The 12,737-nt window shown below is 44.3% G+C and overlaps 2 protein-coding genes across 3 annotated transcripts in view; both read right to left on the bottom strand.

Annotated features, from left to right (window-relative positions):
• Positions 1-12,737, bottom strand: part of AGBL4 (AGBL carboxypeptidase 4) — a 2,899,935-nt gene that overhangs the window by 997,808 nt on the left and 1,889,390 nt on the right. The window lies entirely within an intron of this gene.
• The window catches only part of BEND5 (BEN domain containing 5), a 47,830-nt gene that overhangs the window by 926 nt on the left and 34,167 nt on the right, over positions 1-12,737 (bottom strand). Inside the window, exons 4-6 of one of the 2 annotated variants that reach the window (XM_073643509.1) lie at positions 8,220-8,312; positions 3,941-4,092; positions 1,490-1,703 (exon numbers count right to left, since the gene is read on the bottom strand). In XM_073643509.1, coding sequence (XP_073499610.1) covers positions 1,490-1,703; positions 3,941-4,092; positions 8,220-8,312 — 459 coding nt within the window. The remainder of the gene's footprint in view (positions 1-1,489; positions 1,704-3,940; positions 4,093-8,219; positions 8,313-12,737) is intronic. The other variant, XM_073643510.1, reaches the window with a different exon arrangement.

Here is a 12,737-nt window from a genome sequence, read left to right as displayed (position 1 = left end):
TCCCAATATGTAGTAGATGTAATAATAATAATATTAGCAAATACCTCCAATTAGAAATGTTGTATAGTTCTTCTGATTTTCTATGTCACTTACCCCATGTGCAGGATATTGGAGGAGCTTAGGTATCCATGATTACGACCACTAGCAACTAGCTGTCACTATATCAGTAGTCGTAACCATGGATATCTAAGGTCCTTCAATGCCTGCACATGAGGAAAAAGACACAGAAAATCAGAAGAACTATACTACATTTCTGATTGGAGGTATTTGCTAATAACTGCATCCTCAGTGTTAGGGGGCAGCCAGGCAACTGTATGAATCAGACCGCAATGCACGGACTGGCCGGAGGCTCTTCCAACCAGAGCGTGACAGCTCCGTATATTTATAGGCAGCTGTCATGCTCGGGTCGGGAGAGCCGCAGCCAGTCCGTGCATTGCCGTCTGATCTCCAAGACCCTCTGACTGTGCCCTGACAGTGGCATATCCACATTCTTCTTTCCACCCACATCTCTTTCTGGAAAATGTGTTCCCTGACCCCCGCTGACACTACCTAGTGGGGCGGCTGCCACGTCCACGCTGAGAACGCAGAGTCGGCATCATGTGGATCTGGTTCATTCCAACGACTTCTACAGAAGTTATGGAACGGCCGAGCAGCTGCGCTTGGTTGTTTTCATTACTCCCCATAGAAGTGAATAGAGAAAGCTGCTCACACCTCCTAATTCAGTCTCTGACTCACCTGGTGAGTGGGGGTCCGGGGACCCCTATTTTCTAGCTAAATGTATATCCCAAATGTGGGACCTGCGTCTATCACAGATTCATGGCCTATCTCGTGGACATGCCATAAATATCTAATGTGGGGATTTCTCTATATGATAAATCGGAGCTCTACCAAGCCACACTAATTAAATAATAGGGGCTTGTACACACTACGTGGAGCGCTCTCCTGGCGTTTGCGTCCCTCGGGATGAATGGGCACTAGGTGTCCATGCTTACACCGGCGTACAGGTCACACAGCCGCTAACAATGAAGAAAGTATTGCAGAATATTGTGGAGATAATATACAGAATATCACCATCTCCCTGCGCACCTCTTCTCCATTAGGACAGCAGAGAAGGAACCTCTGTAGTCTGCAGGAATCCCCCCTAGAGCCGGTCTCCTTGGTGACACTCATCAGAGCGCTGTGTAAAGATCAGTGCTGGAAGGGACTACACTGACGAGGTAGCAGTGAGGAGCGCCATTGTTCCCCTCGCTGAAATTCGCTTTTAATGTTACAAACTTCAATTTAGCTTCCTCCTGTGGAGAGTGCGGCACCAAGGGCTGCTCTGGCGGTGACAGATGTCACCGGCGGGGGACCGGGCTTTGAACATCTTACGATCCTGCTCAGGAAGAAGTATTTCCATTTATGCCTTTTAATTAGGGATTTTTCTGGACCCATGAAGAGGTAATGTGGAGGAATGAAGCGTGGAGTGACGCACGGGCAGACGATCTACCTCTGATGACACTTAGTTTGTGCGGCGAGAGCGGAGGTTTGGGACTTGCATCCTTTTTCTTCTTCGTAGCCACACCGGTGACGCTTCGGTTTTTCAGGACATCCGTGCCCCAGATCATGACAGCCAGGTTCTTGGTGTACTTGGAGTCTCCTTGCGTTGCTTGCAGCTGGTGCCATTTCTCCTCGTTCACCCATACGCCGCTTCCCAGATGGACCTGTATTTGGGCAGGTAGGAAACAAAGTCGTGTGAAATAGATTAGTATTCCGACAATACATATATCAATATTAAAAAAAAACAACTAAATGCTATTGTAAACTCCAATCCAAGCAAACAGATAAAGCAAAGGACATGAGGAGGAGCATCAGGGGGTAGTTCAAAGGGACACCACTGTCACCTCATATGCCCGCACTACTATATTGGCCATTTAAATTGTATTCCCCATATGCTAATGAAACACTAATCTGCACCTGCATTTATGCTAAAAAACACTTTATATGTGCTCTCACCAGCTTCCAGTCAAGTGGGAGGGGCTGGATCCTGGAACAGTCAAGCTTCGAAGGCTCTAATCACATCCATCAGGGTTTGATTTAATGTCAGTCAGCTTGCGCTGCAAATCTTGCACAGATGCAATGTTTGCCAGCTCCTGGCGCATGTATAAAGAAATTGTGGGGTACTGCCACAGCTTCACAGGGGTACTGCCACAGCTCCACAGGGGTACTGCCACAGCGTCACAGGGGTACTGCCACAGCGCCACAGGGGTACTGCCACAGCGCCACAGGGGTACTGCCACAGCGTCACAGGTGTAATGCCACAGCGTCACAGGTGTACTGCACCTTTTTTGGAAGTGAAGGTGTTTGACAGTCTTCCCACCCAACTGTACTGTGCATGAAACCTGCAAGGCAGCAGTCAATTTGCAGAGCGTGCAGCCTGAAATTAGGAACTGTTGGGCTCATCAATCAAACCCTGAAGCCCATGATTAGAAACTGGGTAGTCTGGCATTTTCAGGATCCAGTGACTCCCACTTGACTGAAAGCAGGTGATTAGCATAGGAAGCGCCGACACATGTTTTTTTAGCATAAATGCAGGGGCAGTTTATCGTTTCATTAGCATGTAGGGAATGCTATTTAATGCACCGCTTCAGCCTTTTTTTTTCAGCGCTGGAGTGGCACTTTAGATGTAAACCCCCGGCCTTAAACTCACCTTCTGGCGGCTTCACCTTTGACTAACACCAATCCCGCGGCGCCATCTTGCCGCTATAACTTCTGACTGGCCAGAAGTCAGAAGTTACGTCACAAGAGCTCAATGCAAGTCTACAAGAACCAGAACAAGGCTCTCATAGAGATGTATTGACCTCTGCACTGGAGCTGCCGGCAGGTCACTTTTCGTCGGAGACCGACGGGAGCAACGCTGGAAAAGGATGAAGGCGGTGTCAGGTGAGTATGAGACGGGGGAATGGACTTACATTTAAAGCACCACTCCAGTGGCGTAATAAAAAAAAAGAAAGCTAGAGTAGTGCTTTAAATGACTAATAAAGTCCTGAAAGTGATTTAGCGGAGGGCGAATTATGTGACAGTTTTCATTTAGGGAAGAGTCAGAGAGCCGTAAAACTCAGACGAAAATCACATTGCAATGCTTTGACTGGCCGGCGGCTCTCCTGACAGCATGTATTTTTATGCAGCTGTCACACTTGGGTCATGAGAGCCGCCGGCCAGTCCAAGCATTGAATTGTGATCCTCATCTGAGTTATACGTCAGTCTGACTCTTCCCTTAAAGAAGTTTTGGTATAAAGGTTAACAGAACTATTAGGGATTCGTAGAAACATGCAAGCGTTAGAAGACCCTGTTCACATCATGTTTACGTTTAGCTCCCAGCATATACCTAAATGTACCCATAGTGCTTTATTCATCTGAAAAAGGCTAAATAAGAGCAGGTTTTTGCTTTTCTACTGTATATAGATTTTCATTTTTTAGCATGGCGGCAGCAATGAGTGAATAAATTAGGAGGACAATGGTAGGAACCTCGTTCGACCTTTCAACATCATGCGTTTGTCAATCTGCACTGATCACGTTGTGCCGGTCTTACAAATCAGAGTTGCCGGAAATTCTGTGGGTTCGCAGGGCTCCCGTCCTGACGTCCTACAAATGTATCCGCTCAACTCTACAAGGCAGTTTGAGAGATTTATCCCATGCCTATATGCCTGTAAATAAATGTCAGCAATACTCTTCATGTATATGTTTGAAGGCAGAAATCAGAGTGATGTGAACAGCACCATATATGGCTGTTTTTAGTGGGAAAAAAAACCCTTTAGAGGACTCCCATCGCCTCACCTTCCTTGTAGATACTGACCGGAAGATGCAAAAAAAAAAAAAGTGAACTCTGTAGGCTATTTGTGTAAGTTCCCCCTTGATGTGCAGCATTTGGAACAATGCAGCGATAAAACCAGTCCTGTACCTTCCCATTATCCAGAATGTATTTATCCAGAATTGGGGTTGGAGGAGGATAGAAGAAGGAGGACGTGTTTGCTTCTTCTGTAATTGGCTTCGTTATTTCCGGTTCTGGCTCAAACAGTTCTAAGTTTTCAGTCTTTAATTCCATTGTGAAACCTAAATAGAAAAACAAGAAAAATATTAATTATTGGAGCATTAATCGAGCATTTTTTACAGGATGCAGTATGGATTTGTGATGCAGGGGTGTAGGTGTTACATGTGGGACTATGTAGCCCACCTTATAATATGGGCATCAATCACTGGCTTGGTGCACTACATGTGACCATCAGACCTCTTACCAGGGGCGTAGCGATCGCAGAGGTCGCGTGGGCCCGGCAGGATTGTGTGGATGTGGCAGCCTTTTTGTGCAGTATAAATTTTATTATCTTAATGTAAACAAAAGATGTGTCCTGTCACCCTCACAAGCTGGAACACTTTGGAAGCTGGGGAGTGGGGATGAGGAGAGGATGATGAGGCCAGACTCGAGGGTGATACATCATTAGTGGCGTAACGACCGCGGACGTCGCTGCGATTGGGCACGGCGGGCCTGGGACCCGCCAACGCCAGCAAAAACTTCAACTGGGTGTGAGTCCTCTGACGCATGGCAGTGATGTCACAGCTCCCGTTGCACGCCGAAGTCAGCTGCCGACTTCACAAGAGGACGCGAAGCGGGAGAGAGGAGGGAAGGAGAGTATTTATTTTTTTCAAAAAATCTGTTGCCATACTACTACATGGATGACTATGGGGTGAATTATACTTTATGGATGACTGTGGGATGTGCATTATACTACATGGAGTTGGATGACTATGGGCAGTGCATTATACTATATGGATGACTATGGGGTGCATTATAGTACATGGATGGTTATTGGGGTTTCCATATACTTTATGGATAATTATGGGGGCGCATTATACTTTATAGATGTCTATGGGGGTTCATTATGCTATACGGATGACTACGGGGGTGTATTATACTTTATGGATGACTATGGACTGAGCATTATACTACATGGATGACTATGAATTGTGCATTATATTATATGGAGGACTATGGAGGGTGCATTATACTTCTCCTATGGAGCCCCATGACTTCTATGTACGCCCCTGGTGAGTATAATGGCTTATTTTCTTCTATACATTAAAGAACTGCAGCAGAACAGGGACATACAGTACAGACCAAAAGTTTGGACACACCTTCTCATTTAAAGATTTTTCTGTATTTTCATGACTATGAAAATTGTACATTCACACTGAAGGCATCAAAACTATGAATTAACACATGTGGAATTATATACTTAACAAAAAAGTGTGAAACAACTGAAAATATGTCTTATATTCTAGGTTCTTCAAAGTAGCCACCTTTTGCTTTGATGACTACTTTGCACACTCTTGGCATTCATAGTCATGAAAATACAGGAAAATCTTTAAATGAGAAGGTGTGTCCAAACTTTTGGTCTGTAGTGTATATACCAGGATGGGGCCAGGAATAAGGGACATATAGCAAAATGGGCGATATATATAATAGGATGGGGCCAGGATGAGGGACATACATACCAGGATAGAGGATGTGTATATACATAATTTATTCAGGATGGGGGGGCCCCCGGTCCAAATCTTGCATCGGGGCCCATCAGACTCTAGTTACGCCACTGACTCTTACAATACAAAGCACCCTCCCCTCCTCCCCAAGAATGAAAGGTGTGCGAGTGGCTGTCCATCATTATATTAAACCTGTGCACCCTCCGCCATATAGCACTATGGCTTCTGCATGCTGCTGGCAGAGGTGCGTAAACCTGCCCTTCTACTAGAAAAGTGTGTACATCTGCATCCGCGAAACGGAGCTCCAGAAAAACTGGCAGGCGAAACAGTGTGCACCAGATAAAGTTGCTGAAACTCACTAGACCCTTGACGCTAGTCATAAAGCCCCAAAACTTGTCTTGAGCACCTTCTCGTCTACACAATGTAGAAACGCCTACTCTGATAAGTTCACCACAATGGAGCCTGTGAGAACACAGTACAAAGTGAAACCAGCCAAAAATAAAAATCCAAATATTTGGCCTAGCTTTCAGTAAAAGTAGACAATAAGGAAGGCTTTCAGCAACATAGGAATAAACCTGAACCAACGCTCAGATTTCACTTTGCGTTTCTTGTTTCTTCAGCTGCTGCAGACGGTGGAAATAATGAAGCCATCCTGTGCCATCAGCAAGTAAGAGGATACTAGGACCGAGATGTCGCAGAACCGGACTGTGACCTAAGGTCCCAAAGAAAATTGGGTTAAGAAATGAGAAAACTAAAAAGCACAGAAGACACAGCGGTCCTGCTCCAGACGGGAGAAAAGGCCCCTCGTAAGCGATTATTATGTCCTGTTCTGCGTAATTCCTGACTCCGCCGCCGGTTTATTGCCTTATTTTCCCAGTACATGAAAAGTTTATACATTTCCTGCCGATGAATAAAAACGAAAATTAAGAAACTGCTAAAAGTTAATTGGGTTTATAGTGTTCCAGGACGGAGACATAAAATGTCCTCTTATGATTCAGCTGGAAAAAAAAGCAGCTTTACTTTTAATCAATCTGCAAAATATGTCAGGCGCTTAGAAGAATAAAATTCTCGCTCACTTGGGCATTTTACTCTAAAAGAAATCATCAATAAATATGTCCGTGGTTGATCGCTTTTTTTTTTTGCAAAGTAAAAATTTTCATCTTAGGAATTCTAATAAATTGTTTGCGGTGATGGGTGTGAGCCGGGCGACGGCTATTGTTACCACAAAGGATGGCAACTAGAACTAAGGGGGTACATTTCACTTCTTGTGGACAGTGCCAAGCCCCTGTCAGGGGCTTATCACCCAGCCAAATATAACTTCCCGCTTTGCACTGATGAGGGGAAAACACCACGAAACACATCCGCAAATAGCTACTTATCTTAAGTCACGGGACTCGTTAATGGGGCGATATTGACGTTTAGGACTGATTGCTACATTCAATAGCAGGTTCTAGAGTCTAAATCCTCTTCCTCTCAGGAGATGGCAGATTTAAAGGGAATACGGCACCATGTTTTTTCTACCTCATCTGAGAGAAGCATAATGTAGGAAAAGAGACCTCGATTCCAACAATGGTTTACTGGGTGCAGCAATTGTGACACAATTAGAGTTCGTAGATGTAGCAGAGCTCAGAACGCTAATCCCACTCAAAGCACAGCTTACTATGTACATTATCTATAGGTAGTGAGCTGCTTATGAGTGTTGGGGGCGTGGTTGGACTAGGGTTCAGGTGAGCTGTAGTCCAGCAGTGATCATCTCCTAGTGATAAAACCTTAATTGTAAGTAAACAGCACACAGTCTAACAAGTGACACATAGCTGAATTCTGTACCTCAGCCCCTACCTCAAGCTTCCCTTAGATTACATATCAAAAACATACTGACAGATTCCCTTTAAGGCCCCCATAATGGATCAGTGGGCAGCATTGATGGAAATAGCCAAAGGACTGAGCTCTGCTATTTCTCTGTCAGTTCCTTAGACATAGAATAAAGAGGGATCAAACATGCATGAAACACCGCCATCAAGGAGGAGGACATGAAAAAGGCTTTCTCAGGATCGGTGGGGGTCCCGATGTTAGGACCCCTGGCAATCATACCCTTTTATCACCTATCCTGTGAGAGCATCTCTTTAATTAAAGGGGACTTGTTACCTTTCATGACATGGTTATTTCAGTAATTGTATTGCACTGTCTTGTTCCTCTGTTATTCCTCCTAGAAATGTAAAGTTACCAGTCAGGGGTGTCCCTGCCCACTTGAGCATTGTCCAATCAGAGCTGCCGGTGTCAGATTGTGCACGGACATTCCCCAAGAGGAAATAGTAACACCCAGTTGTCAATTTATCCATATATTTCTGAGAGGAATAACAGAGGAACAGAACAATGCAGAGTTATGAGAAAATAATGTTTCTATTATGGGAAATACAGGTATTCACTAAAACCGCCAGATCAGAAGAGCGAACAAATCAGATTGATTAAGTCCGCATTCACCAACTTTACAATCCCAGTTAACAAATGCCGGAACTGGTGTAATGGCTATGAATGTTTCAGCTATTGATTTATATAAGTATCACTCTGCACGGTGTGGATGGAAAAAAAACACATTCATGCACTTTGCATATAAAAGAAATGTCATCTTTCCATAATGTAAAGAATTAGCTCCGTGAATGCAGATGATGGGATTTTATTATTTAATCACAGAAAGGGAGCCTGACCTTCATTTGTTCCGCCAATGTCTGTAGTTTCGGGTCCTATTGCAACCGGAGATGAGCCATGAATTCCATTCGATCTGTAATTCCAGGGAGAGACTAGGAAACAAAACATGAACCAGTATGAGATGGAGATTATCTGGACTGGAGAAACGAGCAGCACACGGAAATTCATATTAAAAGATGCCCATCCATAACTGCCCCCAATACATGCGGCATCTCCTGCTCAGGCTATAATCGGCAGCGCAACCATGGGTAAAAAGAAGCACAACTATAATCTGCTGCGTCACCACGGCTAAAAAGCAGCACAACTATAATCTGCAGCACCACCACAGGTAAAAAGAAGCCCAACTATAATCTGCTGCACCACCTCGGGTAAAAAGAAGCCCAACTATAATCTGCAGCACCACCACAGGTAAAAAGAAGCCCAACTATAATCTGCAGCGCCACCACAGGTAAAAAAAAAGAACAACTATAATCTGCAGCACAACCACGGGTAAAAAGAAGCCCAACTAAAATCTGCAGCACCACCACGGGTAAAAAGAAGCCCAACTATAATCTGCTACGCCACCTCGGTTAAAAGAAGCACAACTATAATCTGCAGCACCACCACAGGAAAAAAGAAGCCCAACTATAATCTGCAGCACCACCACAGGAAAAAAGAAGCCCAACTATAATCTGCAGCACCACCACAGGTAAAAAGAAGCCCAACTATAATCTGCTACGCCACCTCGGTTAAAAGAAGCACAACTATATTCTGCTGCTCCACCACGGCTAAAAGGAAGAACAACTATAATCTGCAGCACCACCACAGGTAAAGAGAAGCCCAACTATAATCTGCTGCGCCACCTCGGGTAAAAAGAAGCCCAACTATAATCTGCTGCTCCACCACAGGTAAAAAGAAGAACAACTATAATCTGCAGCACAACCACGGGTAAAAAGAAGCCCAACTATAATCTGCTGCTCCACCACAGGTAAAAAGAAGAACAACTATAATCAGCAGCACAACCACAAGTAAAAAGAAGCACAACTATAATCTGTAGCACCACCACAGGTAAAAAGAAGCACAACTATAATCTGCTGCGCCACCACAGGTAAAAAGAAGCCCAACTATAATCTGCTGCGCCACCTCGGGTAAAAAGAAGCACAAATATAAACTGCTGCTCCACCACGGGTAAAAAGAAGCACAACTATATTCTGCTGCGTCACCACGGCTAAAAGGAAGAACAACTATAATCTGCAGCACCACCACAGGTAAAGAGAAGCCCAACTATAATCTGCTGCGCCACCTCGGGTAAAAAGAAGCCCAACTATAATCTGCAGCACCACCACAGGTAAAAAGAAGCCCAACTATAATCTGCAGCACCACCACAGGTAAAAAGAAGCACAACTATAATCTGCAGAACCACCACAGGTAAAAAGAAGCACAACTATAATCTGCAGCACCACCACAGGTAAAAAGAAGCACAACTATATTCTGCAGCGCCACCACAGGTAAAAAGAAGCACAACTATATTCTGCTGCGTCACCACGGCTAAAAAGAAGCACAACTATAATCTGCTGCGCCACCACAGGTAAAAAGAAGCACAACTATAATCTGCAGCACCACCACGGCTAAAAGGAAGAACAACTATAATCTGCAGCACCACCACAGGTAAAGAGAAGCCCAACTATAATCTGCTGCGCCACCTCGGGTAAAAAGAAGCCCAACTATAATCTGCTGCTCCACCACAGGTAAAAAGAAGCACAACTATAAACTGCCGCTCTACCATGGGTAAAAAGAAGCACAACTATAAACTGCTGCTCTACCATGGGTAAAAAGAAGCACAACTATAATCTGCTGCGCCACCACGGGTAAAAAGAAGCACAACTATAATCTGCAGCGTCACCACGGCTAAAAAGAAGCACAACTATAATCTGCTGTGTCACCACGGCTAAAAAGAAGCACAACTATAATCTGCTGCTCCACCACAGGTAAAAAGAAGCACAACTATATTCTGCAGCACCACCCACAGGTAAAAAGAAGCACAACTATATTCTGCAGCGTCACCACGGCTAAAAAGAAGCACAACTATAATCTGCAGCACCACCACAGGTAAAAAGAAGCACAACTATATTCTGCTGCGTCACCACGGCTAAAAAGAAGCACAACTATAATCTGCTGCTCCACCACAGGTAAAAAGAAGCACAACTATATTCTGCTGTGTCACCACGGCTAAAAAGAAGCACAACTATAATCTGCAGCACCACCACAGGTAAAGAGAAGCACAACTATAATCTGCTGCTCCACCATGGGTAAAAAGAAGCACAACTATAATCTGCTGCGCCACCACGGGTAAAAAGAAGCACAACTATAATCTGCTGCGCCACCATGGGTAAAAAGAAGCACAACTATAATCTGCAGCGCCACCACAGGTAAAAAGAAGCCCAACTATAATCTGCAGTGCCACCACAGGTAAAAAGAAGCCCAACTATAATCTGCTGCACCACCACAGGTAAAAAGAAGCCCAACTATAATCTGCTGCGCCACGACAGGTAAAAAGAAGCCCAACTATATTCTGCTGCATCACCACGGCTAAAAAGAAGCACAACTATAATCTGCAGAACGACAACAGGTAAAAAGAAGCACAACTATAATCTGCAGCACCACAACAGGTAAAAAGAAGCACAACTATAATCTGCAGCGCCACCACGGGTAAAAAGAAGCACAACTATAATCTGCAGCGCCACCACGGGTAAAAAGAAGCACAACTATAATCTGCAGCACCACCACGGGTAAAATGAAGCCCAACTATAATCTGCAGCATCACCACAGGTAAAAAGAAGCCCAACTATAATCTGCTGCGCCACCACAGGTAAAAAGAAGCCCAACTATAAACTGCTGCGCCACCATGGCTAAAAAGAAGAAAAACTATAATCTGCTGCTCTACCACGCGTAAAAAGAAGCAATGCAGGGGGCCCACTGAAATGAATGGGTGGTTTATGTAATGCAAGGACATGTTGCGTCCAACAGATAAAATAATCCATAATTGCCTCCAGCACAATGACGACGATCCCAAATGAAGTACTCCTTTCTTTAGAAACTAAGTCATGCTACCGAGAAGTATCAGGGCGGAAAAGAAGCCGCCGGTTTGTCGACATGACGTCAGCGGAGGAAGCCGAATCGCCGGCAGGAGCAGTCTGTGCCCGAGAAGAGTGGCGCCAGGCACAACTGACAGGTAGGTAGCAACTACCTGCCTGCAAGTGTTTAAGCACAAAGTCCCGGATATCCCCTCTAAGTGATGTGCAGGTTTGGTAGTCTTCTCTCCTGCCCTGCAACGATGGCACTCAGATCAGAGCGTGATCCGATTCTCTCGGATGAGGAGAAAACAGAAGTCTCCATCTACTCCATTCTATCAGTCCACGTAATCTGTCTGCACTCAGATGTCATCCGAGTGCAGTTTGATGATTTTCACACTTTGACTTGCATGGCCAAGTGTCATAAGCGTATCGGATGAAACTCATGCATCCTGCTTTTTTTCCCTCGAACAGACCGAAAAAAGAGAAATCAGGCATGTGCACGGCTCCATAGATTAACATTGGTCCGAGTACGATTTAATGTTTTGTCAGATTGCACTCGGATCAAAAATATGCTTGTCTGCACGAGTCCTAAGAGTTACAAGTGAGTATATAAGACAAAAAAGTAAAAAAAGCTACAAAACAATTTTCCCATAAGAAACTTCGATTTAAAAACAAGTGGAATCAAAGACGTCGCTTCTGCGGAGACAAGGAAATATTTTAATGAAACCTTTTTTATTTTTATGAGGTTGCTTTAAAAGGCGACCACTTCGACTTCTCCTTCAGAAGTGAAGTAGCAGGTACATCAAAGACCATGAAGGAAGTTGGGCCCCGGAGCAGCCACAGATTTGATCTGATTAGATGTTAAAGTTGATAAAGCCACAGTTATAAGTTACATGAATCCTGGGGAAAATAATTGTAATTAGAGAAGCCGAGCGTTGCTGTGAAATCCGGAGGACTGCTGCAGAAATTGCTATGAACCTTGCTACTAACGAAAGAAAAATCGTTTACACTCCGTACAAATGAAATCACTCGACAGAACGGAGTTTCTGCTTTATTCTAATTTCCTTTGCTAGGGTCCTTCTCAGCCTCGAAATCTAGTTATCCTACAAACACAGGCCTTAAAGAGACACGACGCCTGTAAATTCTACTCAATCTATTATTTCATTTGAGGTTCAATAGTGTTCTAGGAAATATGAGAAATCTTAACTATTCCAGTTTTCACAATAACCACTAGTGCACATACAATTAGCTGTCAATTTCAGTTTTCTGGAGCTTTACTGTGTAGCCTAAGTCAGAGTTAGCAGAGTCATTATGAACAGAGACCAGAGAACATTTTACAGGTCAGGCTGAGTGTGCAGCTTTTCTGGGTTTCTGGCATAAAGGGCAGTACTCTACTTCAGGGGAACTGTAATTATCTATGCCATTTCTCTACCAATTGACTTCCATTCAATTCATGGGATAAAA

The sequence above is a fragment of the Phyllobates terribilis genome, unplaced genomic scaffold (assembly GCF_046119375.1).
Source record: "Phyllobates terribilis strain yellow unplaced genomic scaffold, ASM4611937v1 Scaffold_8__6_contigs__length_399053987, whole genome shotgun sequence".
Taxonomy (NCBI): Eukaryota; Metazoa; Chordata; class Amphibia; order Anura; family Dendrobatidae; genus Phyllobates; species Phyllobates terribilis.
The sequence above is the reverse complement of the archived record's forward strand: the minus strand, read 5'-3'. Positions and strand labels throughout refer to the sequence as shown.